Raw genomic sequence first — 27092 nt, 5'->3', positions numbered from 1 at the left:
AAGGAATTCAAGATCTTAAGGTAAAAATGGATACTATTGAACAAAGAATAGGTAGGATGGAACAGATGATGGAAAAATATGAAGAGAGACTCCAAAATGTTGAAGAGGAGGCAAACAAAGAGAGGAGAAAATTGGAAATATCGACAATAGATTAACAGCGATTGAACAAGAAAAAAGTGAGATGTTGAAGTGGGAGTTGGATAGATCAGAATTTTATCTTAGATTCCAAAATATAGAAGAAGAAAAAGGACAAGATTTGGTTGCGATAATGGTAGGAATTCTGGCGGAGGCGCTCGAGATAACAGAAGAGAAGATGATGGATGGAATTGATGAGATATATCGAGTTTTTACAAGATATGCGATGAGAAATAACCTACCCAGAGAAGTTCATATTAGATTTATTAAAAATCTTTGAAGACACAAATATTGCAAGTAGCAAGAGAGAAGCCACTGAAATACAAAAGTAAAGAAATTTTGGTTTTAAAACAAATACCTAGAAGAGTGAGAGAGATGAGAAGAGAATACGATTCCTGACTAAAGGTTATTGGAAAAAGAGGTGTCTTACAGGTGGTTGATTCCAGAAGGATTGATGTTTACGTGGCAGGAACAGAGACATAGAATTGATTCAATTGAGAAAGCAGAACTGTTTTGTGCAGAGGTTTTTGGAGGCAGAGAAGGAGGAGCAGGAAAGGAGGTCCCATCAATTGAATCCCAAGAGGAACAAATGGAGGTTGGAAAAGAAGAAGGTGCAGTAGGTGGACAAGTGGATATTAAAGATCAACGTGAGGCAAGACCCACGAGAGTGGTTAAATCTAAATATAAAACATAATTATGGAAGAAAAAAATTGATTACAATGAATATAAATGGACTGAATTCAGCTGCTAAGAGAAGGAAGATTTTCATAAATTAATGAAATTAAGGTTCGACATAATTTGTTTACAAGAAGTTCATATTAAAAAGCAACATGAACAATTGTTATTACAACCAAAATTAGGGAAATTGTTTACCTCTTTGACACAATCCAAGAAAAGAGGGGTGGTTTTATATATTAAAGAGGCCATTCCAGCAAAAATGATTTATACAGATGATGATGGGAGAATATTAATGGTAGAAATAATGGACAATAATAGAAAGATACTTTTGATTGCAATTTATGCACCGAATGATAAACAGGAAGAATTCTATAGAAAATTACATACTAAGACTGCCGAACTTGACTATGCTAATGTAATTATGATGGGAGACTTTAATGGAATTGTGGATAATAGACTTGACTATATTGCAACAACAGTAAAGCATAACAGGAAAACTCTTCCTAAATCCTTTTTTAAAATGATAGATGAATTAACTTTAAAAGACATATGGAGAGAAAGAAATGATAAATGTAAGCAATTTACGTTCTATTCAAATAGGCATCTATCATGGTCCAGACTGGATATGATTTGGATCTCAACAGATTTAATGTCTAGTATTCAAGAAGTAAATATTGAAACAAGTACTTGGGCTGACCATAACCCATTGACAATTGAATGGAAGGGACAAAGGAAAAGATCGAGATGGACATTAAATAATTCTATTTTAAAGGATAAGGAATTTATACAATGGATGGAGAAAGAATTGGCCTTCTTCTTTAAAGAGAACAGAAAAGAAGACACCTCAATACAGAATGTTTGGGACACAATGAAGGCCTATGTTAGAGGCTTGATAATAGACTATACAAGAAAAAGAATAACAGGAAAAGGCGAACTCTTAAAGCCTTGGATGATGAATATAAGGGACTTGAAAAAGAATTACAGAAAATGCCACACAGAAAAGATGTTAAAATGAAACTGGATATAACTAAACATAAAATGGACTTAATAGAGAAAGAAGAACTGGCACAGAAAATTAGGAATGCTAAACAGAATTATTTTGAGGATGCAAATAAGCCAGGTAGATGGCTAGCATACAAATTGAGAAAGGAGAAAGAGTCGAGGAAAATACCGCAGTTAATAGACGACCAAGGTAAAATTTGTTATGGCAGCAAAGAAAAAAAAGAGATTATTTATGATTTTAAATTATAAAATGACAATGTCTACAGCCTATAAAGAAAACTTGTATAAGATGTTTTACAGGTGGCATTTTCCCCCGACAAGGATAGCAAGAATGTTCAAGAACAAATCCGAAAAATGCTGGAAATGTCATCAGAAACCTGGTTCATACTATCACATGTGGTGGACTTGTGAGGATGCTAGAAAATATTGGACTAAAATCCACATGTGGCTGGAAAAAATGACAAAGAAGCATATAGACTTGAAACCGGAGTTTTTTCTATTGGGAATACTACCAGACACTTATAGTAAAGAGTTGAAATATTTGATTGTAAATGTATTGACTGCTGCTAGGATTGTATTTGCAAAAAATTGGAAAAATGAGAAAATTCCATTGCAAGAAGTAGTTGTAAAGAAAATTTTGGAATGTGCTGAGATGAGTAGATTGACTTTTGAAATTAGAGAGCAAGAAGATAAACAATTTTATTTAGTTTGGGATCTTTTCTATCAATGGTTGAATGATGAAATATTAAAATATAAAAGTTAGATAATAAGGAATAATAATGACTTTATTTTCCCTTTCCTTTTATTGGTTTTTGATACTATATCTATATAATAGTTTTCTTTGTTTCTTTCTTTTTCATATTTGGGATAGAATTGGTATGATTATAAGATTTGTTTTAGAATAAAATATTTAAAATATAGTTATCTCATAAAGGCATGACCGAATAAAAGTTTAGTCAATTTTTTTTTCTTTAATAGCGATACTAGGATTTATAAATTTGTATTGATAAGAGTATTATATAAAGTAACTGTAATTGTGACTATGAGGTGAATGCACAAAACCGATGGACCAACCGACTTACTGTGTGTACAAAAATATGGGGGAGCTGATACTTTTATGTTTTGTTGTTGTGTTTTTTATGTTAAAAAAATAATAAAAAATTTTTTTAAAAAAAAAAAAAGAGATGAAATTACTCATCGTGCTGTCCCATAAGAGCCGCCAGCTATTCCAAGATCACACCATGGAATGCAGCACCATCCAACCCACCAAGCCTGGAACTGTTAGTAAAACAGTTCGTTTGAATGTAACTGGGCAGACAAGGGGGAAGGTGGGAAGAAGCGAAACCTTAACCAGTCACATTGGGTGTGAAAGTTCGAATCCGGCTTTGCTGCACTGTGTAACCACTTAGTAAAGTGTGTTTTCGTTAACAATAGATTTGAGAGACTTCTCTTTTCTAAATGACCAAGTTGGGATGGCTGACAGGTTTTGATATTGTGCCTACTACTTATTGGTAGTGTCTTTTGTCATAAAGATGGGGTGAGATGGCTCAGTGGTTAAAGACGTTGAGCCTGTGTCAGATGGAAAGCTGATAGCCCAGGTTTGAGATCCAAACGCCATCCAACAGGAGTGAGCTCCTGTTCCTTGCCCCAGCTCCTGCCCACCTAGCAGTTTGAAAACATGCAAATGCGAGTAGATAAATAGGTACCACTTCACCTCACTGTGAAGTCATGCTAGCCACATGACCACGGAAGTGTCTTCAGACAATGCTGGCTCCTTTGGCTAAAAAACAGAGATTGTTCTGACCAAGGCTTTCTAGACAGTAATTATGCACACGCTTATTTTAAAAACAAGTCTTATTTTATTGCAATGCTGGGAATTTTTTTCATTCCCAGTTGGTAATGAATTTCAAACAGTTCCTCGAGATAAGCACCCACCTTTCTTTTCTGTGAAGTGCTGCCAATAACAGAAGTATTCAGTGAAGTAGAAGAGAAAACCTATTGAAGTATAAAGAACTTCAAGAATGAATCTGAACCGAACAAATTATTTTGCTTCCTGCAAAGGTTTCACCATCTTTGCCTGTCCTTTATACCTTATGGGATGGGCAATCACCTCCTAGCCTTACTCTCGAGTTGCCCGTTTTGTTTCAGTTGCTCTTGCGTTCTAACAGCTCTGCGCACACGTGCACTGGGAACAGGCTCCCCTGGGTCCTCTGCCTCACTGCTGCCAGGCTCCGGAGGCTCCTGAGGCAGCGCCCCACTCCCAGATGGTCCTGGCCTCATCTCTGCATCGGACGCAGGACCCTCGTCCAAGTCCTCTCCAGACTCCTGGACTGTTCCCCGTTCTTCCCCACTGTCCGATTCCACTGCCGTCTTCACAGTCTGTCCACGAACCACAACAGAGATGAACACTGCCCCCTAGAGTCAGATATGACCAGACAGGCAAAAACGTTGCCTTTGCCTTTACTTTTTGTCATAAACTTTCTACTTTTATTTTCATGCCTTTATATTTTTGGGGTTTTCTCCAGCTCTTTCTCTTTTTCTAACTCCAGGTACTTCAACATCCAGTATCCAGACTATTTTGTTTTTCTTGCCAACAATTGTTAAGTCTGGGGTGTTGTTGTTATTGTTGTTGTTATTGTTATAACAGGTATGGTGCCAAACTCTCAACAACTGTAATTCTTTCAGTAGTTTAAGTAAGAACATATTATACGTGAAGAGTCATTAATTCGTTGCATTTTAACTATAATATTGCTTTTCATTATGGTTATAATTTTTTGTAGAAATCACCCAGGAAACATAATCATTCGCTGCAGTTTAACTGTAATATTGCTTCTGATTATAGTTACAGTTTTTGTAGAAATCACGCAGGAAATATATTCAGAGTACAAAGAGTACTTGTTCCAAATTAATTTTGATTACAGTGATTCTGGTCCTTCTAGACTTTGCTGTTTGTGGCTTTTAATTGCAATCAACAGCAATATTCTGTGTGAGCAATTTTAAAACTTAATCTGCCCTTAAATCGCAATTCCACTTGCCTCAAAGGTTAAAAGAATGCTACCAAAGAAGTTTTTAAAAGGCAGAACCATTGTCTTGGAAATATTCACAGGCAAGGACCAGGGATGTCACTGTGAATATATAAAAATTCCTTCTTTTCCAAAGAATTGCCTGCAGTCTTCTCTATTCGGTTAACTAAATATTCTTGTGTATGGGTAGTCCTCAAATTACAACCATGACTGAACCCGAAATTTATGTTGCTAAGGGAGACTTTTATTAACTGAGTTTTTCCTCATTTTGCAACCTTTCCTGCTACCATTGTCAAATGAATCACTGCAAGTGATTCTATTCTATATTCCAATATTCTATTCTTATTCTATTCTTTATTCTGATATTCTATTCTACATTCCAATGTTCTCTTCTCTTCTATGTTCCAATATTCTATTCTGTTCTATTCTTTATTCCAATATTCTATTCTATGTTCCAATATTTTATTCTATTCTATATTCCAATATTCTATTTTATGTTCCAATATTCTATTCTATATTCCAATATTATATTCTATTCTTTATCCCAATATTCTATATTCCAATATTTTATTCTATTCTATTCTAAAGGCATGGATGGATTTCAACTTGGCAACTTTTAGGATCCTCTCCGCTTATGCTGGTAGTTATGTAACCTATTTAAAACAGCATACATTGGAAGGAAAAAAGGGGGTGGGAGTCATAGAGACAGGACTAAAACTGGGTAGACTAAAACTATCCATCTTCCCCCAGAGAACTTTCTTAGAGTAGCAACAGATGCTCTGCGCTTGCTGATCAGCCCAGTGGGAGAAAGTATTATTCAATTCAGAGATCTCCTAGAGCTTGGGGAGGTCCCCCAAGAAGGAAACTATAATAAACCCAATTGCTCCCTTTCCACCATGTTTGGAAAAGAGTCAGATGAACATCTAGGCAGAACTTCAAACAGTGAGTGTTTAGTGGAAAACATCAGAGGAAGAAGCAATATTGCCCTAGCACTGAAATATGAACATCTCTGACAGAAAAGAATATTTGTAGCTCAGGGTTGAATTGGGTGATCCCTGATGCTTTCTGAGCTTGGTGACTTTCTTGCAGATATTTCATGACCCTGCTAGGGATATCATCCATGCAAGAAGGCAGCGAGGAGGAGGAGGAGGAGGAGGAGGAGGAGGAGGAGGAGGAGGAGGAGGAGGAGGACTATGGGGTCCTTGGTGCTTTCTGAGTTTGCTGGCTTTACTGCAGATATTTCATGACCCAACTGGGGACAACATCAGTACAAGAAGGCAGTGGGGTTTGCAGAGAGAGAGGGGGGGAGGAGGGAGGGAGGGAGGGAAAGAAGAGGAAGAGGAGGGGGAGGAGGAGGAGGAGGCGGAAGAGGAGAATGACTGTGGAATCCTTGGTGCTCTCTGAGCTTGGTGGATTTTTTGCACAGATACATAGGTAGCTGCTATTATTAGGTTTGGCATTTTTGTCCACCTTTCGAATCGTTCTCAAGAACCTGGGATGGGTGGATGCAGATTATAATTATTTTTATCGAATTGATTGGCCACCCCATCTCATGGTTCAAGCAGCTGGTTGAAACATCTGCAAGGAAACAACCAGGCTCAGAGAGTACCAAGGACCTCTCCTTCAACACCTCCGTTTCGCTGTTTGTGTTCCGTCAAAAGCTTTTTGCAACCAGGAAAAAAAACATCACTATCCAGAGGGCTTTAGCAGAAGAAATGTGGTTTTGTGGGATTGATTTGTTGTGGGATATGTTGCTATGAAATTGAAACCTGCCCTTGTTCCTGTATTTAAGCAAACGTTATTATAAACTCCCAGGTGTCAACTCATAAAACATCCCTATGCTTGTTTTAGTAGTTGTCATAAAAAAGGGGGAAGGGAGGAAATTTGGAAGAGCAATGCCGCAGTTTGAAAACAAAAGTACATTCCAACACTTATCTTAAAAAGATTGTGACTAAACTACCAGAGCTTTTGCCCTCAAATATATTTAATTGGAGAACATGATTGATGACACCCAGCCTGTGAACATGCTCAATTGGAGAATATGATTTATGAGACACCCAGGAGGAAGGGGGGAAACAGGGTTATAGGTGGCTGTAAATTGCATATGCCAGAGTTGGCTCCTTACAAGGCAATGCCAGTATGTCGCCTCTAATAAATCCTTTGAAGTTTTTTGAAGTTTGGCTCTAGAATCACGGTTTAATTAGGGCAATTCCTGGAATCTGGACACCAGGGCCTAGACAATGGAGGCAATGGAAGAAGATAAACAGCAAACTATACTGAAGACAATGGGTGGGATGCTGCCAGTTTGGACTGGTTCTAGCAAACCGGTAGCACTAACAATCAGTTGGACCTGCCCACCTGCCCCCGCCCTATCCTGTCCCATATTTCTGCATTTTTTAGCTCTCATAGAACTGGTAGTTTAAAAAAGTCTGAAACGGCTATAATTCAGGGGGCTCATTCAGCTTTTAATTAGTGGGGATTTATTCTTCCTTTGCATATTTACTCAGAAGGATTTCCTGCATTCATTTCAGCTTACAATCACGGGTGTTTGTTCAGGAAAATATTTTCAAACAATGGACACACCCAGATGAAATATGTCTAAAGCAGTGGAACTAATTTGGAAAAAAAGACTGCTGTTCAACCTAATTTTTTTTTATAATATATTTTTAATTGTTTTTTTAAATATACATCCATATTATACGTGAACAGAGTTGGTTCTGGGTATCATTCGTATTAATCCAATTCATGATAACAGTATTAGTAATCTCTATCACATTGATCAAATTTAAGTAAACCTCATTATGTTGTTCAAACATACATAAACAAAAAATGCCTAACTCCTCATTTATTTATTTCTATTTGTTTGTTTGTCAAACATGTACAAGATAACAAGTGTAGGTATGAACATAAACAGGAACAAAGGGATTAAATACAGATAAATGGGGATAGTAAGACAGGGACAGTAGGCATGCTGGTGCGCTTATGCACGCCCCCTTTAAAGACCTCGTAGGAATGGGGTGAGGTCTACGGTAGACATTTTGAGGTCAAAGCTGTGAGGGGTTGAGGCTGTATCAACAGAGTCGGGTAGGGCGTTCCAGGCGTTGACCACTCTGTGGTTGAAGTCGTATTTTCTGCAATCAAGTTTGGAACAGTTTACCTTGAGGTTGTTTGCCCGTGTATTATTGTGGTTGAGGCTGAAGAAGTCGTTGACAGGCAAGATGTCGTAGCAGACAATTTTGTGAACTATGCTTATAACAGACTGCAGGCAGTGCAGTTCCAGATTGTCCAGGCCCAAAATTTCGACCCTGGAGGCATAGGGAATTCTTTATGCTCATCTTTATCTCTATCTTCATCTCTATGTTTCTTGTTCAATCTAAACATTTCTCTGTCATTGTGTTGTACCTAATGATTCTTGATGAATGTATCTTTTCTTTTTATGTGCACTGAGAGTATTTGCACCAAGACAAATTCCTTGTGTGTTCAATCACAGTTGGCCAATAAAGAATTCTATTATATTATATTATATATGAACAAATTTGACTAGGTATCATTCATATTGATCATGCTAACATTGTTAATAATCTTTATCACAGTTATCAAATTTATGTAATCCTCATTATATTATTTGAACATACATAAAAGAAAAATGCCTAACCTGATGTTCAGCCTAAAATTATCAGACTGCTCAAGTATTGAGCAATGAAACAATGTGCTTGCATACTAATTAAGACTGCATAACTAATTATGACTTACAACCATAATTGAGCACCAAATTTCTGTTGCTAAATGAGACAGTTGTTAAGGGAACTGCGCCCCACGTTATGACCTTTCTTGGTTCACTTAACAACTATATTACTGTATTACTGTTCAGTGATTCCCTGAACAAATGTGGCAAAAGAAGTCACAAAATAAATCACTTAATGAAATTTCTCACTTCATGACAAACATTTTGGCCTCCATTGTGGTCGTAAGTTATACAATTCTTATGGAGTTTGTACAAGTTGCTTTTTTTTTAAAGCATGCTGCAAAATACAGAAAATTTCCTGAATTAGCAGTAGAAAGCCACAAGACTTTACACAAAGAAATGCATTTTTTTTCTAATTTTATTCTGTGTTGTTCTGAGGTAGTTATGTTATAGTGTCTTATTCTTGAGGTAAATCCATCAAAGAGCAAGTAGGCCAGACAGTAAAAAAGAAAGCATTCTGAATTTTTGCTGCAACTGTTTCCTTCTAAGCTTATATTATTATTTAAATATTTTAAAAATCATATCCATGACCAATTTTTTTAATAGGTTCAGTGTAGATAGCGCACTCACTACACCACTACACCTGTGGCTCTGGTTTAAAAGAAAGAAAAAGAGAAAAAAAATAATCTTGCTTTGAATTTCCACTGTTCTGTATAGAGAAAGATTCAAAAATATCTGAAGGTTTGTATTATAATACAAAATCTTGATACAACTGTGGCCCATGGAAAGTTATTCTGGATTAAAACAGGATATTTGTATATATTTGTTCCTTTTTTTGCCTACAATCCACAACACTGGCTCAGCCTCTTTAAACAAGCAGGAATAATATGTCTGAATTCATATTTATAGCCCTAAATATTACATTCCAATAAATAAGATCATGCTACCAGACTATGAATGTGCAATCATATAATCATTATGACTTCAAAAGAAAGAAACGATGATTATTTTGGTCTGCATTTTTATAGATTTTATCTTTAGTACAGGCTGATATCACAGTACTTAATTCATACGATTCAAAAACTTCAAAAGGCAGATATTTAAAAAGCTCCTTCCACATTAAAGTAAAAACTTCATTGTTTTATTTTGTTATAAAGTAGACTCATTTGCTAGCGATCCCACCTTGAAAGGGGGGGGGGGTTATAAATTTATACAATTAAATTAGATGACCTATCAGTCATCCTACTTAATTTATTCCTTCTTATTTATTGTTATTGTCTTTTCCAACACTCCGATATATGGAGGTACATGGTAAAACAAGTTTGCTTGTTTTTAACGCACTCCAAATTATGCATGCTGAATTTCACACTTATCCGAGTAAAAATAAATTTCCATAATTAAACCAAAATAGGTCTTCTCATTCTTTGAATGGTTTCCTGAATAATAGAATAGAATGGAATTCTTTATTGGCCAAGTGTGATTGGACACACAAGGAATTTGTCTTAGTGCAAATGTTCTTAGTATATATAAAAGAAAATATACATTTGTCAAGAGTCAAGAATCATAAGTTAAACACTTAATAATAGTCATATTATACAATAAGTAACCAACTCATACTAGGAAACAGTCAATAGAAATCGTAAGGATACAAGTGACAAAGTTACAATCATACAGTCACAAGTGGGAGGGGATAGGTGATAAGCAGTGATGAGAAGATGAATAGTAATAGTAGTGCAGACTTTATAAATAATTGGACAGTTTTGAGGGAATTATTTGTTTGGCAGAGTGATGGTGTTTGGGAAAAAACTGTCCTTGTGTCTAATTGTTCTGGTGTGCAGTGCTCTATAGTGTTGTTTTGAGGGTAGGAGTTGAAACTGTTTATGTCTGGGATGTGAGGGGTCTGTAGATATTTTCCCAGCCCTCTGTTTGACTCATGCAGTATACAGGTCCTCCATGGAAGGCAGATTGGTAGCAATTGTTTTTTTCTGCAGTCCTAATTACTCTCTGAAGTCTGTGTCTTTCCTGTTGGGTTGCAGAACCAAACCAGACAGTTATAGAGGTGCAGATGACAGACTCAATCATTCCTCTGTAGAACTGGATCAGCAGCTCCTTGGGCAATTTGAGCTTTCTGAGTTGGTGCAGAAAGAACATTCTTTGTTGTGCATTTTTGAAGACGTTTTTGATATTAGGTGTCCATTTTAGGTCTAGTGATATGATAGACCTAGATACTTGAAGGTCTGTACCGTTGATACTGTTTGCATTCATTTGAACTTTACAATAGTTCAGCTTTAGTTCCAAAGCTGAGAAATTCCAGGAATACAAGACTAGAATTCTATAACTAACTCATTTTCAGTCTGTCTCCTTCATTTAATCGAATTATGGAAACTCTCTACACTAGGTGAAACTTGGCTTCATACCAGTAACTGTGAGAGGGATCTTGGCAGGGTGGACTTCAAAAGTTTCAGCAACGGGTTGCTGAGTGGGCATGGCCATGGTGGTCGACCTCCTGCACCACGGCGGGGGGCTGTTTTCACCTTCCCCAGGCTTTGGAGGTTTTCCTTGAGCCTCTAAGAGGGCTAAAATGGCCTCCCCCAGGCTCCGGAGGCCCTCCAGAGGCTGGAAACTGGCCTGTTTCTGGCTTTCTGGAGCCTCCAGGAGGCCCTGCACTTACCTCACATTCAAAATGGCCCACAAGGAGACTCCCGGGAGAGGTGGGGATGGATGGGGTGGGGTGGGTGGAGCCAGCCAGAGGTGGGATTTGGTGATTTGCCAAACCAGCCCTAACGTTAGCAACGGGTCCGCCCAAACCTAGGCAAACCCATAGCAGCCCACCCGTGGATCTTGGAGTCCCAGAGGACAATCACTTAAATATGAGCCAGTTGTGCGCCCCAAAAAGCCAAAACAGAGGGATAGAATCAAGATCACGTGAAGTTGCAGTACCGCTTTACAAAGCCTTAGTAAGACCAATGCTGCCTTTTGTGGTTCTGGTCACCACAATATGGAAAAGATGTTGAGACCCTGGAAAGAGTGCAGAGAATAGCAACAAAAAACGATTAGGAGGCTGGAGGCTAAAACATAGGAAGAATGGTGATGGGAACTGGGTATGTGTGTTCACTCTAGAGAAATGAAAGACTAGGGGAGACATGATGGCACCAGTGGTGGGATTCAAAAATTTTTACTATTGGTTCTGTGGGCGTGGCTTGGTGTGTGTGGTGTTGTTTGGTGGGCGTGGCAGGGGAAAGGTTACTAGAAAATCCTCATTCCCTCCCTACTCCTGGGGGAAGGATACTGCCAAATCCCATTCCTCCCCCACCCCACTAACCTGCTTTCTAGCTCCGTTCTCCTGTGCAGGGCAACCAAAGAAGACCCAGCTGACCAGTGAGGCTGGAAATGGGCTCATTTCTGGTCTTCTGGAGCCTCTGGGAGACCCGTTTCCCTCCTCCCCGGGCTCCAGAGACTCTCTAGAGGCAGAAACAGGCCTATTTTCAACTTTCCAAAGCCTCTGGGAGGCCCATTTTTCACCCTCCCTGAGCAGAGGTGGGTATTCAGCAGTTTCTGACAAGTTCTGGAGAAACAGTAGCGGAAATTTTGAGTAGTTCAGAGAACCGTCAAATACCAACTCTAACTGGAGATTTTACAGTATCCTTCCCTTGCTGCGCCCAGCAAGCCACATCCACAGAACCAGCAGTAAAAAAAATTAGAATCCCACCACTGTCCCTGAGCCTCCACACAGGCCCTGCACTTACCTGAGATCCAGAACAAGCCACATGGAGACTCCGGGCAGGGGTGGGGTGGGGTGGGCAGGGCCAGCCAGTCGTTGCAACTGCCGGTTCATTGAACTGGATGTAAAATTAACATCCAGTTCGCCTGAACCGGTGCGAACCGGTAGCAGCCCACCCCTGGTAACACGTTTTTTAAGTGACTCTGCCTTCCCTGTTGACTTTGCTTTTCAGAAGGTCACAAAATGGGATGACGTGACCCCTGAACATTGCAACCATCATAAATATGAGTCAGTTGCCAAACTTCTGAATTTTGTCATTTTTTTCCACTGTCCTTGCAATTTCTAAATGAACTGTTGTAAGTCGAGGACTACCTCTATAGAAAATGGGTTTAACAGCTAGGGGCCTTATGAAATTAAAATATTGTGATACTGTAGTAGGAACAAGTGTACATGTACTAGATAGTGAATAACAACATGCATTTGCAGGCGCTAATGGATTCAGCTTTCATGTTATTCTGAATTGTGCGAATGAAAGTTGATTTTAATGATGTTCTGAGTTCTGTAGAAAAAAAAACTGTATCCAGCTGAAGAGAATATTTATAGCTCAGGGTTCAACCGTGGGGTCTCTTGGTGCTCTCTGAGTTAGATCTCTGAGCTTTAATCTTTCAGAAGACCCAGTTAGCCCCAGGAGAGAGGGGGGGGAAAGAGTCATCTGCAAAATACAGTGTAAGGACTGTAACAACCACTATGTTGGACCAATTGTGATTTAATGGTGCTTTTTCTGCACGGTTCTGATCTTTGCTGATATAGACATGCCATGGCTTCAGAATATTTTTTCCAAGTGTCCGCTGTCCCTTCTGCTTTTACCTTCCATCTTTCCCAACCTCAGGGTCTTTTCCAATTAGTCCCCCTCTTCTCATTTGGTGGCCAAAGCATTTCAACTTCTGCATCTGCCCAGAACAGTCATGGCTGTTTGCCTTTCGGATGGACTGATGTAGAGGTGGTATTCAGCCAGTTGTGACAGATTCTGGAGAACCGGTAGTGGAAATTTTGAGTAGTTCGGAGAACCGGCAAATCCCACCTCTGACTGGCCCCGCCCCCATCTATTCTGTGTCTCCCAAGTCCCAGCTGATCATGATAAGAATAGATGTGCGGCAGGGCTAGTCAGAGGCGGTATTTGCCAGTTCTCCGAACTACTCAAAATTTCTGCTACTGGTTCTCCAGAACTGGTCAGAACCTGCTGAATACCCATCTCTGCTATGTTGCCTCTGTGCCATGCCCCGCATCATCGTAGTCATCCAAACTGTTCTTGTGCCAAACTAAATGCAATGAATTCAAGCTTTCTATCACCTCAATAAATGTTGGTTTAGTCCAGAAGTGCTCTAATTGGCTCTAAACTTTAAATGTCACATTGAATTATTGTCACAGTCAGAAGACTTCAAGGCTTTCTTATGATGGCAGGATTGTTGCTGGTCTTATCTTTCCAGAGCTACTTCTACCTAAAAAAACATAAATACATCCCAAATCTGTGCCGTGTATAAACATTGTGCTGAATTATTGCCATAGGTGTTCAACTAAATTTGGGTAAATGTCAAGAGTAAGTGTTTCTGTTCAACAAGCTATTCCCCAGAGCACAGAATCAGGATTTCTGCCTTACGCTTGTGTTCACAATTTTTAAAATAAGTGTTCTTTTCTCCGTGAAACTACAGCGCTATAAATACACGGTTTCAACCAGTTTTGTTCATTCTTTTTTTTTTCCCCGCCTCCTCGCTTACAGATACGGTTGCAGAAAGAAACGCTTTGCGAGAACACGTGTACCCCAAGCTACGGGAATTCTGCAGGGAAAACTATGGGATGGAATTTCAGGTACTTCTTTCCTACTGTTCAAAATTTGAAGCCGGGACGTTCGTACGCATGCTAAACATCACTAAGTGAGTCATGAGGTCGTTAAGTGAATTGGGTTAATCCCCCCTTGACTTTGCTTGTCGGAAGGTCGCAAATGGGTATCGCGTGGCCCCGGGACGCCTGCAAACCATTGTAAGTGTAGTCAGTTGTCAAGCAAACCGAATGTCAATCCCTTGACCACTGGTGAATCCTGCAAGGACCGTAAAAGTTTGAATAAGAATAAGAAATAAGTCATTTTTTTCAGTGCTGTGGTAACTTTGAACAGTCACTAAGCAAAGTGTTGTAAGCAGGGGTGGAATTCTACTGGTTCAGACCGGTTCAGGCGAGCCAGATGTTAATTTTACATCTGATTCACCAAACTGGTAGTTGAACTGACCAGCTGGCCCCGACTCACCCCACCCCACCCCTCCCAGAAGTCTCCATGCGGCCCATTTTGAATGCAGGTAAGTGCAGAGTCCGCGCGAAGCGGACTCTAGGAGGGTGAAAAATGGGCCGAACTGGAAGTTCTGGAAGCCTGGAAAGGGGCCTGTTTCCAGCTTCCAGAGGCCCTTTCAAAGCCTGGGGGAAGCCATCTTCACCCTCCCAGAGGCCATAGGGAAGCCTCCGGACCCTGGGGAAGACAAAAAATGGCCGAACCAGAAGTCCAGAAATGGGCCTGTTTCTGGCTTCCAGGGGCTCTTTGGAGGCCGGGAAAGACCATTTTTACCTTCCTAGAGTCCCAAGGGAAGCGTCTGGACTCTGGGAAAGGCGAAAAACAGCCAAACCGGAAGTTCCAGAAGCTGGAAACAGGCCTGGAAGCCGTTTTCACCCTCCCAGAGGCCGGAAGGAAGCCTCCACACCCTCAAGAAGGCAAAAAATGGCTGAGCCAGAAATTCTGGTAGGCCACGCCCACCATGGCCACGTCCACCCACCAACCAGGCAGTGAACAGGTTGCTGGGATTTTTGAATCCCACCCCTGGTTGTAAGTCAAGGACTGCCTGTCTAAGCGACGTGACTTTTGTAAAACCTCTTTTGTCATCATGAGGGTATCCTTGCCCCCACTTTGAGGAAAGGCATGATGGAACAATAATGGCCATTGGATTTGTGGTCTTCCCCAAGAATTGCCTTCTGCAACAAAGTATAGCATGCGTACAACATTTGTTTGTGGGTTGTAACGCTAAATGCACACCCACCTAATCAATATGTGAGCATGAATGTTGTGCTTTGGCTGCTGTCTCCATGGCACTGACTTAAAAATCATCATCACAGCAGGGAGATACTGTCTGGTACTCTGTCTAGGTGGCATTTCTGTAGCCTCACAAAATAAAACACTCGGGTGGCCCCTACAGAAGATTTCACAGCCAAGGATAATTCTATGCCATTATTGTTTTATCCTATAGGGACACGGTGGCTCAGTGGCTAAGATGCTGAGCTTGTCGATCAGAAAGGTCGGCAGTTTGGCAGTTCGAATCCCTAGCGCTGCATAAGCTCCCATTACTTGTCCCAGCTTCTGCCAACCTAGCAGTTCAAAAGCATGTAAAAATATGCAAGTAGAAAAATAGGGACCCCTTTGGTGGGAAGGGAACAGCGTTCCGTGCGTCTTCAGTGTTTAGTCATGCCGGCCACATGACCATGGAGATGTCTTTGGACAGCGCTGGCTCTTTGGCTTGGTAACGGAGATGAGCAGCGCCCCCTAGAGCTGGAAATGACTAGCACATATACGTGAGGGGAACTTTTACCTTATTGTTTTATCCATTTTTCTCTTGCTGGTTCCATCATATTGTTGTCACCTTCAAATTAGAATTGCCCTTTAACTTCATGGTGGTGTCTTGTTTCTCTTGTAAATGCCCATTTGTACAGTTGCATGTGCTGTGATATTGCTATTATTCTGATTATTCATCCAGTCTCAGGCTGGGCTGTAAGGTTTAGCTCAGGTCATTTATGTGCGCCGATCTTTCTGCAGGCATCAAATCATCACAGTTTTAGCAACAAAGACTCCCAACTCCAATCTCATCCAAGGCTAAGAGGAGCGATATTGACAACTTAGTGTACAAAACAGGCCATTTTTGCATAATTTGACACACAACAGTGGGGGAGAAGACGGATGAGAGGAGGAATCGCGATGTGTTCTCTTTTTAATGCAGCAATTTGTGTGCACACTCAGTCAGGCATCAAAGCACTTCAGCTCAGTGGTCAAAAATATTGAATTGCCATGATGTGATTACGCCTGGCACAGGAAAAATCAGAAGTAGAATAGCAATATGCTACTTTATGCTAAAGGCAGGTCTTTCTTTTGTAAGTTCTTTTATTTATTTTTTTAAAGGTCAACTGATTTTTTTTTGTTTTTGAGTTTCAGAAAGCAAAGCCTCATGTTAAATACTGGTTTTTGAGAGTTGTTGCTTTTCTAAAAGAAAGAAATAGCTCGGTTAAAAAATAAATCTATATATATAAAAGCGAAATACCCCTCATCATCATCACAAAACTCCAGAACCGTAAAGCCTACAAACTTGAAATTTGGCACTTATGTTCCTCTTGGCTTCTAGGTGCTCACTAAGAAAGGATTTTTCAAAATGACTATCAGAGCATAAGTATTTCCCATATTATTATTATTATTAACATGCTCTGATGCTAAACAGTTCTACTCCCCTTCCCCACTTGAAAAGAAATCTGTTCCGAGTGCAAAACACAAGCAGAGGGGAGGAACTTCAGTTTCAGTTTTAGTTTCACAGCACCAAGCAGCTTTAATACAGAACAGCTGAGCTAAGCCACGCCCAGGCTCCTTGCTGTCTCCTTCTTGCTCACACAGCAAATACTATTTCAGTTTCCAAACAGCCCTCAACTCTCTCACACACTGACAGGAAGCTAGCCAGATGAATACCGATGGATGCTGATAGGCAGAGGCAGAATTTCCTTTTCCTTATTTTCCTCCCCAAAAACTAAGTCCAACCACATAGTTTCATAGCGAAGCATGGGTATAGAGCTAGTTGATAAATAAAACTACAGTTCGAGGTACGGTTGCCATTAATGTTATTGAATTTCTATGTGCTAACCAATGTGACCCATGTTGCCTTTCTAAATTCACAGGTGATAGCAAAGATTCCATATCATTGCTTGACAATTTTCCTCCCCTAAACCTTAACAGGGTTTTAGCGGCTACTGCCAAACTAGTTTAAATCATAGCCTTTTCCTCAGGGAATTCTTGAAACCACCATTTTTGCAAGATTGGAAGAGATCTTTACTCATTTCCCCCCCAAAAAAGAATAACTCCCAGGATTTATTAGAACAAGGGTGTCAAACTCAAGAGCGTCAAACTCAAGGTGCTTAGATCTGGGGGGCCCAAGCTCCGTTTTCACCGGCAAAGGGCTAGCAAAACAACCTAAAAACAAAACAAAAGGAGAAATATTTCCCATTTTGCATTTGACCATGCAAGAAGGGACAGGAAAGGAGAAAGGGAAAGAGGAAAGACCAAAAAAAAAAAAAGGAAAGGAGAAGAGAGGGGGGAGGGAGGGAGGGAGGGAGGGAAGGAAGGAAGGAAGGAAGGAAGGAAGGAAGGAAGGAAGGAAGGAAGGAAGGAGATTGTATTGAAAGGGAGGGAGGGTCTGAGGGAAGCATTGCCTTAGCACTTGGCTACCATAGGTGCCCCCAACACAAGTGATGTTGAGCTGGCCACGCCCACCCTGGCCACACCCATCCCTCCAAGGTCAAACACAAACATGGAGCGGCCTTCCATGAAATCGGGTTTGACACCCCTGGATTAAAGGAAAGCTATAAAATTAATATCATCACGATATAGATGAAGTCATCAGGTCGCAGCAAATGATATAAGAGAAAAGCATTTAGGATCACCCTTAAACCTTTTCAGAATTGTGCCTGCTCATTTATGGCCTCCCTACAATAAATTTATATATCGGTATGCTGGGAGACAGCAGTGAGTTACTACGTGGATTGTGGCTGATTTGGCACCACACCAGATGGAAGGTCCTGAGGACTAGGAGGTCAAGCAGCCACAGCCATAGTTTTGCTAGGGTTGAACTTTCTTCTCCTTCTCCAGACTCTCAACAGCTTTCATGCTCTATAAGCAGTGGTGGCTAACCATTTTGGCTCCTGTGCCAAAAATTGGGCACGCGCTTGCACACTCACATTAGTGTGCCAGCACCCAGAAGGCAATGCGCCCCCCCCACGTCCTCTATGCATGCACGCACAATCCCCCACCCACCCGCCACCACCTCCTTACCTGCACTGCGCCTCACAGCTGATTTTCGGCGGTTTTGAGGCCTTTCTCGGCCTCCCAAAGGCTTGAGGAAGGCTTCTGCAGGCTTCTGCAAGCTTTGTAGGCTGAAAACTAACCCCATTTCATCACTTCCTGTTTTTCCCAAAATGCCAGAAGTGACAAAACTGGGCTAGTGTTCAGCCTACAAAGCTTGCAGAAGCCTGCAGAAGCCTTCCTCAACCCTTTGGGAGGCCAAAAGAGGCCTCAAACCCACCCAAAATCAGCTGTGTTCACATGTGCAGTGAGGTAAGTTTGCCTGCAGCTCGCGTGCCAGCACAAATGGCTCTGCGTGCCACCTGTGGCATGCATGCCATAGGTTCGCCACCACAGCTCTATAGCAAGTCAGACAAACAAACAATAAGCAACAGCCTGATCAAAGAATCATCTAGAATAGTCCCACCAATAGTGACAGAGCAAGAACATGCACATAGAAACCAGAAAATCCCACACACTTCTAGCACTGATCATGTTATCTAGTTGGGTAGTTAAACGTCTGCAAGAAAACCACCAAGCTCAGAGAACACCAAAGACCTCACGATTGAAGCTTCTGGGCTGCCACCTCTACCCACCTACCCTGGTGAAGCTGATGCCAAGCATGAACCCAGATAGAACCCCATCCCAGGCTTATCCAGACCTCGATTACAGAGGGCAGTGACTCCCCCCTGACTAAACATGAATTAAAGGCGGATTTATTATGCGTCAGCTTGGCATTAGAAGTGCGATGGTTGAGCAGTTAAGACCCTGGGCTTGTCAACCAGAAAGTTCAAGACCCAAGCACTGCGTGATAGGGTAAGCTCCCATTCCTTGCTTCTGCCCCTGCCCAGTGTTCTGACCAAGGCTTCCTGAGACCATAATTAATTACATGCTTAGTCTAAACAGCTCTCTTTTTCTTTCAACGCATGGGAATTATGTTCATTCCCAGCCCGTAATGAGTCCCAAACAGTATCACAAGATAAGCACCCACCTTTCTCTCCTTTGAATTGCTGCCAACAACTAAAGTGCCAAATGAACTATAAAAAGCCAAGCGGAGTACAAAGTCCACACAGAGCTTCCGGGTTTAATCTGAACAGAGTGAACAAAGTTGCTTCCTGCAAAGGTTCCTGTCCTTTTGCTCCTCCTTTATGTCTTATGGGGGAGGCAATCATCTCCAAGCCTTACTCCCAAGTTGCCCCTTTTGTCTTACCTGTTCTTGCCTTCTGGCAGCTCTGCGCACGCACGCACTGAGAACAGGCTCCCCTTGTTCCTTTGCCTCACTGCTGTCAGGTTCTGGAGACTCCGGAGTCAACACATAACTCCCAGATGGCCCTGGCCCCATCTCTGTATCGGATGCAGGACCCTCGTCTGAGTCCTCCCCAGACTCTCAGACTGGCCCATGTTCCTCCCCACTGTCCGACTCTGCTGCCATCTCCGCAGGCTGCCAGCAGACCACAACACTGAGTTCAAAGGCGTGCAAATGCGAGTAGATAAGTAGGTACCACTCCAGTGGGAAGCGTTCCATGCACCTTGGCATATGGTCATGCCAGCTACATGTTCACAAAAGTATCTTCAGACAGTGCTGAAGAACCCTTGGCTAGGAAATGGGAATGAGCATCACCTGTTAGACTAAAAAGAAAAAAACCCTTTTTAAAAAAAACTCACCTGGACTTTAATAGCATTAGGTGGAGACCAGCTCCACCAAGGAGATAATGGCCTAAGCATTGCTTTAAGCATCTTCATCCCTACTCCTCCCCAAATGCACCCAATTGAGAACAGCATTTTTCAAGCTTTTAGGTGGCAACGCAATGCCTATTACATCTAGGAGCAGGTTCAATTCAGTCAGCCTTTTTTTTTTTTTCTCAGCCGACATATATAGAATTAAACTGTTAAAACATTACCGAAGTGACAGAAGGCCTGTTGTACGTGTTTCAAAACTATTCCTAACTGAAAATGTTTCCCTTCATGGCTCATTTATTAGGACATTGTGAGCACCGAACAGATGATACCATAATGCAGGCACTTTAATGATATTAAGGTCTCCATGCACAGTCTATACTTTTCATGTTTCCACTTGTAGCATAAGTACCCTGTTTCCAGGAAAATACGACCTACCCTGAAAATAAGTCCTAGCTTGATTTTTACATGTGTGCCCAATATAAGCCCTACCCCCCCACCAAAAAAATAAGCCCTAATTAAGATCCCACCCACTCCAGAGTGCACAGGTAAAAATTAAGGTAGGGTGGGAATGCGGGTGGTGGAACTGCCTTACTACTTACCTTTGGACAGTTGTAGCCAGGCCTCGCACACCCCGACAACTACCTTGCCAGCCCATTTCTTCTGCAGCCAGCAAGGCTGGCAAGGCTTTCCTGAAGGCTCCTGTAGCTGATAACAAAGCTCTGGATCGATCCAGAGCTCTTTTATCGGCTGCAGACGCCTTCAGGCTGGCCACAGAACAAGACGTTCCTGAGCGAAAAGGAGGCTGGGGGCGATGTGCACAAGTGAGGTTAGTCAGCAGATGACATCCCCCGAAAATAAGACCTGGTACCCTTTTTTGTGGCAAAAAAATATATAAGACAGTGTCTTATTTTGGGGGAAACACGGGTAGCATTAGTTTCTACACCCTAGAAACCTTTTGGGTTTACTCTCACATTGCGTCCAAATGTCTAAAGTAGTCTCTTAAAATCCCTGCGATTAAAAAAAGGCAGCACCAAACCCTAGAATACAGGCAGTCCCCAAATTACAACAGTTCATTTAGCGACCGTTTAAAGTAATGCCACTGAAAAAAAGTGACTTATGATCATTTTTCAGTGGCAACCAGGAGTGGGATTCAGCCAGTTTGGGCCAGTTCAGATGAACTGGATGTTAAATTTACATTGGGTTCGCCAAACAGGTAGCTGAACCGACTGGCTGGCCCTGCCCCACCCACCTTGCCCCACCCCTCCCAAGAGTCTCTACGTGGCCTGTTTTGGATGCAGGTAAGTGCAGGGTTCGCCCAGAAGCTCTGGGAGGGTGAAAAATGGCTCTCTTGGATGTTCCAGAAATCCGGAAACAGCCTGTTTCCAGCTTCCGGAGGGCCTTCCCAGAGTCCCGAGGGAAGCCTCCGGATTCTGGTGAAGGTGAAAAATGGCCCTCACGGAAGTTCTGGTAGGCCATGCCCACCCAGCAACCAGGCAGAGAAACGGTTGTTGGGATTTTTGAATCCCACCCCTGGAGACCACCTTTGTAGAATCCCCATAATCACATGATCAAAATTCAGATGCTTGGCAACTGATTCATACTTAGGACCGTTATTTGGCCCCAAAATCATGTGATTCCCCTTTTGTGACCTTTGGACTAGTAAAGCCAGATTCACTTAAACAACCACGTGGCTAGCTTAACAACTGCAATGATTCGCTTAACAAATGTTGCAAGAAAGGTTGTAAAATAAGACAAAGTTCACTTAACAAATGTCTCATTTAACAACCAAAATGTTAGGCTCCGTTGTGGTCGTAAGTTGAGGACAACCTGCGTCAACTATCTTGGCCTAATGATTACTTCATTAGATTTTTTTTTTCCCCTCTCCTTTAAATGTCCTCGACTTTACAGAGTCAGCCTCTTGCCCCCAACATTCTGGGTCTCCATTTTACCGACCTCGGAAGGGTGGAAGGCTGAGTCAACCTTAAGCCGGTCAGGATCGAACTCCTGACAGTAGGCAGGGCCTGTAATACTGCATTCAAGGGAGGGAGGGAGGGAGGGAGAGAGGGAGGGAAGGAAGGAAGGAAGGAAGGAAGGAAGGAAGGAAGGAAGGAAGGACTAGCAATAGCACTTAGACTTATATACCGCTTCATACTGCCTCACTGCCCTCTCTGAGTGGTTTACAGAGTCAGCATATTTCCATAATGTGGAAAATTAATAGCAATAGCAAAAGCAATAGCGCTTAGACTTACGCACCACTTCACAGTGCTCTACAGCCCTTTCTAAGCAGTTCAGAGCCAGCAATCGGGGTCCTCATTTTACCAACCTTGGAAGGATGGAAGGCTGAGTCACCTTTGAACCAGTCAAGACTGAATTCATGACAGTCAGCTGAATTAGCCTGCAATAATAGCAATAGCACTTAGACCTATATACCACTTCACACTGTTTTTACAGCCCTCTCTAACTGGTTTACAGAGTCAGCCTCTTTCCCCCAACAATCTGGGTCCTCGTTTTACCGACCTCGGAAGGATGGAAGACTGAGTCAACCTTGAGCTGCTCAGAATTGAACTCCTGGAGTTAGCAATGAGCATGTTGCAGGTCCCCTCCTCTAAGGAGATACATCGGGCAGGACCCAGAAGAAGGGCCTTCTCCATGGTGGCTCCCTTCCTCTGGAACATCTTTCCTCTGGAAATTGGGCCGTCCCCCCCTCTAACACTCTTTCAGAAGGCCCTGAAGCAGGGGTGGGCTTCAAACATTTTAGCAAACGGTTTTCTGCCCGGTTGCTGGATAGGCGTGGACTAGTCAGCCTCCTGCACCACTGGGGTGGCATGTTTTTGCCTTCCCCGGGCTCTGGAGGCTTTCCTTGAGCCTCCAGGAGGGTGAAAATTGCCTCCCCGCGCTCCAGAGGCTTTCTGGAGGCTAGAAATGGGCCCATTTCCAGCCTTCCTGAACTTCTGGGAGCCCCGTTTTTCACCCTTCCTGAGCCTCCGCGTGCACCCTGCGCTTACCTGCATCCAAAACTGGCCGCGTGGGGATTCCTGGGAGGGGCGGGGCAGGATGAGCGGGGCCAGCCAGGAGTGGGATTTGGAGGTTCTCCGAACTGTACACAATGCTAGTTAGGGGGCTTTCCCGAACCCCTGCGAACCCCCAGCAGCCCAACCCTGTCCTGAAAACATGGTTCTTCCAGTGTGCCTGGGGAACGCAGAGTGAGATGGAGTCCATTAAATCACTGGGATGAGGGTGGGGGTAGGGTTATTATTTTATTATTTTTACTCTTATTTCTTTTATATTATGCTTTTATGTCCTGGAGTCACCATGCGCAAATAGGCAGCAATATAAATTACATTATAAATATAAATTTTGCAAATAAATGATCCTAATTCCAGGCTCAGTTATGGTCGCACGTCAAGGACTTTCTGGAACATGTTTATAATCCACATGAGCTAAAAATGATGTGGAATCACACAGTATCGCTTCATTTCTTTAAATAAACCTGTTTTTTTCTTTTCTTTTATTCCCCCCCTCCCCTCTGTGTGAAGGCTTACGTCTAAGATTATTCAGGCTGGATCTGTAGACACAAAAGAAAATGTGAACAGTTAAATAGCTGCTATTTTAAAGGCTCAGTATTATGGCAACCCGAACAACAAAATATGAAATATTTTAAAAATAGCACTGTGGATACATAACTAGCGCTCGCTGTCACAAGGCCTAGTTAGATAATTCCTATGATGATTGGTTTGGTGTACAGAGAATGTCTGGATCAGGGGTGTCAAACTGGCAGCCCATGGGCCGGATGCTGACCCCAGCTCCGTGAATAGGAAAAACATTGCAAAATGTCACATGACGGCAATGTGGCACCACAAGTTTGACACCCGTGCTCCAGATCATTAGGGAAAGGGGATCACTTTTCCTATCACAATGCACAACTTCCTTGCTGTCCTCCATGGAACCCCAAGAATAAATAATAAAATGGGGCTGTACAGAGTCACTGTCAGACCTGCCCCAGTCTGATCCCTTAGGAAAGAAAGACTCTCGACTCCATTTGGTTGAAGCAAAAGGTACATTTGCTAAGAGAGGCTCACTGCAGTAGGGTCAGGCAAAATCTAAAATTCCCCATGTATCAATACAGAACTAATCCCTTGGTTCCTCCAACCTTGCTCCCATGGCTGTCCAGGTACACCCAATCCAGCACCGCCGAGATGTTTTGGGAAACGCTGAGGTGTTTCGGCTGGTGAAATTCCACTCTCAGGGTAAACAGCCTTGAAGATCCCAGGCATTTGGATTCCCAACTGCTCCGTTCTTCCTCAACTGTCAGTCCCCCCACCTCCCAATTTCCCACCATAGGGGCATACAGTTTTATTGCCTATTTGTTCCTTCTTCCCTTCCCCGGTTCATTGATGCCAGAATGTCAGTGAGGCGCCAAGCCGAAGGTGGTGGATCTGACAGTCGTGTAAGTAAATATAAGAAGAAGCAAGTTTATACTTGAAGGAACGGCCGTTGTATTCATAGATGTTGGGGCTGAAGTTGATCTGAAGTAGGAAGTGTCCATCCTTGCCAATTTTAAGACCTGTGGACTTCAACTCCCAGAACTGGGTTGACTTCAGCTGCCAGAATTTTCCTGGCTGGGGAATTCCACAGCTCTTCCACAGAAAGGCATTGAGATGCAACACAGACACACTCCAAGATAGACTAATGTGAATGGTGTAAATTCAAAATAAAGGCGTCAGAAGTCCAACCTCTAAAATTACTGCAACTGTAGTAGTTGGAGTACTACTGACCACACTCTTCCTGGTGGCTAAACAAACATATTGTTATTGTTTTCATGATGACATTACTGAAGGGGGGGTGGGGTTGTGGGTCTTTCATCCAGATTTCTTTCTTGAGTTTTCAATCCAATCCTACTTTATTTGAGATCAGCCGGGTTTGGTGGGATTATATATGATTAAACATGCATTGTATATGGGGTGTGTGTAGAAGGAGGGATGGATGGATGGATGGATGGATGGATGGATGGATGGATGAGAGAGAGGCAATAGATGGTAGGTAGGCAATAGATGGTAGGTAGGTAGACAGATAGATGATAGATAGGTAGATGATAGATAGGTAGGTATTTAGGCAGGCAGGCAGATGAGATGATAGACAGAGAGAGACAATAGATGAATGATAGATGATAGATAGGCAGGCAGGCAGGCAGACACACAGATGAGATGATAGACAGAGAGGCAGATGATAGTCAGATGATAGTTGGTTTCCATGTCATGGGTGGCTATATAAATTAGATAGATTGGATGGATGGATGGATGGATGGATGGATGGATGGATGGATGGACGGACAGACAGACATAGAGAGAGAGAGAGAGAGAGATACAGATAGATAATTTGGTTCACATTTGGTTCACAATCTTAGATAGATGATAGATAGATAGATAGATAGATAGATAGATAGATAGATAGATAGATAGATAGATAGATAGATAGATAGGCAGGCAGGCAGGCAGGCAAATTTGTAAGTTATTCTTAAAGCCTGTTGCATTGTTTCTCTCTCCTCATGTATTATAAGTCCTAATTAAGCTTGTTTTGGAAATAGTAACACTTGGAGTTCAATGTTCTCCCATTAGCCATGAGTATTAATAATTATAAAACTCCCATTTAGATATGGCCCTAAGTGTTCACAGAACTGATCCTTTGCTAATGTCCATAAATACATGAAGTGAAAATCCCAGTCCTTAAAACTATTGCCATTAGTGTGTGTGTGTGTGTGTTTCAAAATGTTGAGTTACAGCCTGAATTGTTATTTGTGAGTAATACTACATATAACTATTGTAATATTATTTGTTGGCTTTCTAGGTGATTGATCTGTACTGGGGAGTGGAGCCGGAAGAATGGGATAGCCCAGACCTCCAAAAGACTCGTATGAGGCTCTTAGAAGATTGCCTGAAAACTTCAGCAGGTCCATGTTTTGTTGTGGGTATAATATAAAGTTTTACTTAATGAATCTAGTTTTTTATTTAATGGAGTGGTGGCCTTTTCTTAAGGATGCATAATTTAACATAAGATCTCCTAAGAGATTTAGTTGTTGTTGTGAGGCAGATTCCAGAGATGCATCTGAATGTTTCATATAATATTTCATCATCATCATAATCATCATTTCTACATCGCAGATCCGAAGATGGACAGATTGGGTTAAGAAGTGATTTGTCTAAAACATCTGATGCATTCATGTTTAGAATGACATCTCAGAAATAATGCTAACCTAAAATGTTTGTTCATTTGTTTTATTTTATTATTTCATTGCATTACATCATATTATATATTATTATATTATTTCATTATTAGTATTATTAGTATTAGTATTGTTATTATATCATATATATATATATTGTTATGTAATGTTGTTATTATATTATTTCATTTTATTATTATATTATGCTATGCTATACTATACTATACTGTTCTGACCCAGGCTTCATCAAACATAATTAAACACAAACTTGTTTTAAAAGCAAAACCTATTTTATTGCAACGCTGGGAATTGCTTTCATTCCAGCCAGAACTAATCTTAAACAGTTCCCTAAGATAAGCACACACCTTTCAGTGCTGTGGAATGCTGCCAGAAACAGAAGTATCCAATTAATGATAACAGAAACCAACCGAAGTACCAGAACAAAAAAAACAACCAGAATATACAGAGCTTCAAGGAGGACTTGGAATCTATTGAACTACTTTGCTTCCTGCAAAGGTTTCGTCATCTTGGCCTGACTTTTATCCCTTATGGGAGGGGCCATCAACTCCCAGCCTTACTTGCCCCTTCTGTTTCAGCTGTTCTCACCTTCTAGCAGCTTGCACTGGGAACAGGCTCCCCTGGGTCCTCTGCTTTGCTGCTACCAGACTCCGGAGGCTCCGGAGTCAGCACCCCACTCCCAGATGGTCCTGGCCATATCTCTGCATCAGATGCAAGACCCTCATCCGAGTCCTCTCCAGACTCCCTGACTGGTGTCCTTTCTTCCTCACTATCTGACTCCACTGCCAGCTGCACCAGCTGCC

The 27092-nt window shown here is 41.9% G+C and overlaps 2 protein-coding genes across 2 annotated transcripts in view; one reads left to right on the top strand and one right to left on the bottom strand.

Moving 5' to 3' along the window:
• Positions 1 to 27092, bottom strand: part of LOC113435791 (toll-like receptor 6) — a 458202-nt gene that overhangs the window by 7019 nt on the left and 424091 nt on the right. The window lies entirely within an intron of this gene.
• The window catches only part of NWD2 (NACHT and WD repeat domain containing 2), a 72424-nt gene that overhangs the window by 22942 nt on the left and 22390 nt on the right, over positions 1 to 27092 (top strand). Inside the window, exons 2-3 of the mRNA XM_087936819.1 lie at positions 14022 to 14110; positions 25896 to 26012. Of these exons, the coding sequence (XP_087792945.1) occupies positions 14022 to 14110; positions 25896 to 26012 (206 nt within the window). The remainder of the gene's footprint in view (positions 1 to 14021; positions 14111 to 25895; positions 26013 to 27092) is intronic.

This window comes from Pseudonaja textilis, chromosome 6 (assembly GCF_049901715.1).
Source record: "Pseudonaja textilis isolate UNSWEBS1 chromosome 6, rPseTex1.2, whole genome shotgun sequence".
Lineage (NCBI taxonomy): Eukaryota > Metazoa > Chordata > Lepidosauria > Squamata > Elapidae > Pseudonaja > Pseudonaja textilis.
This window is presented reverse-complemented; position numbering and strand designations above follow the sequence as displayed.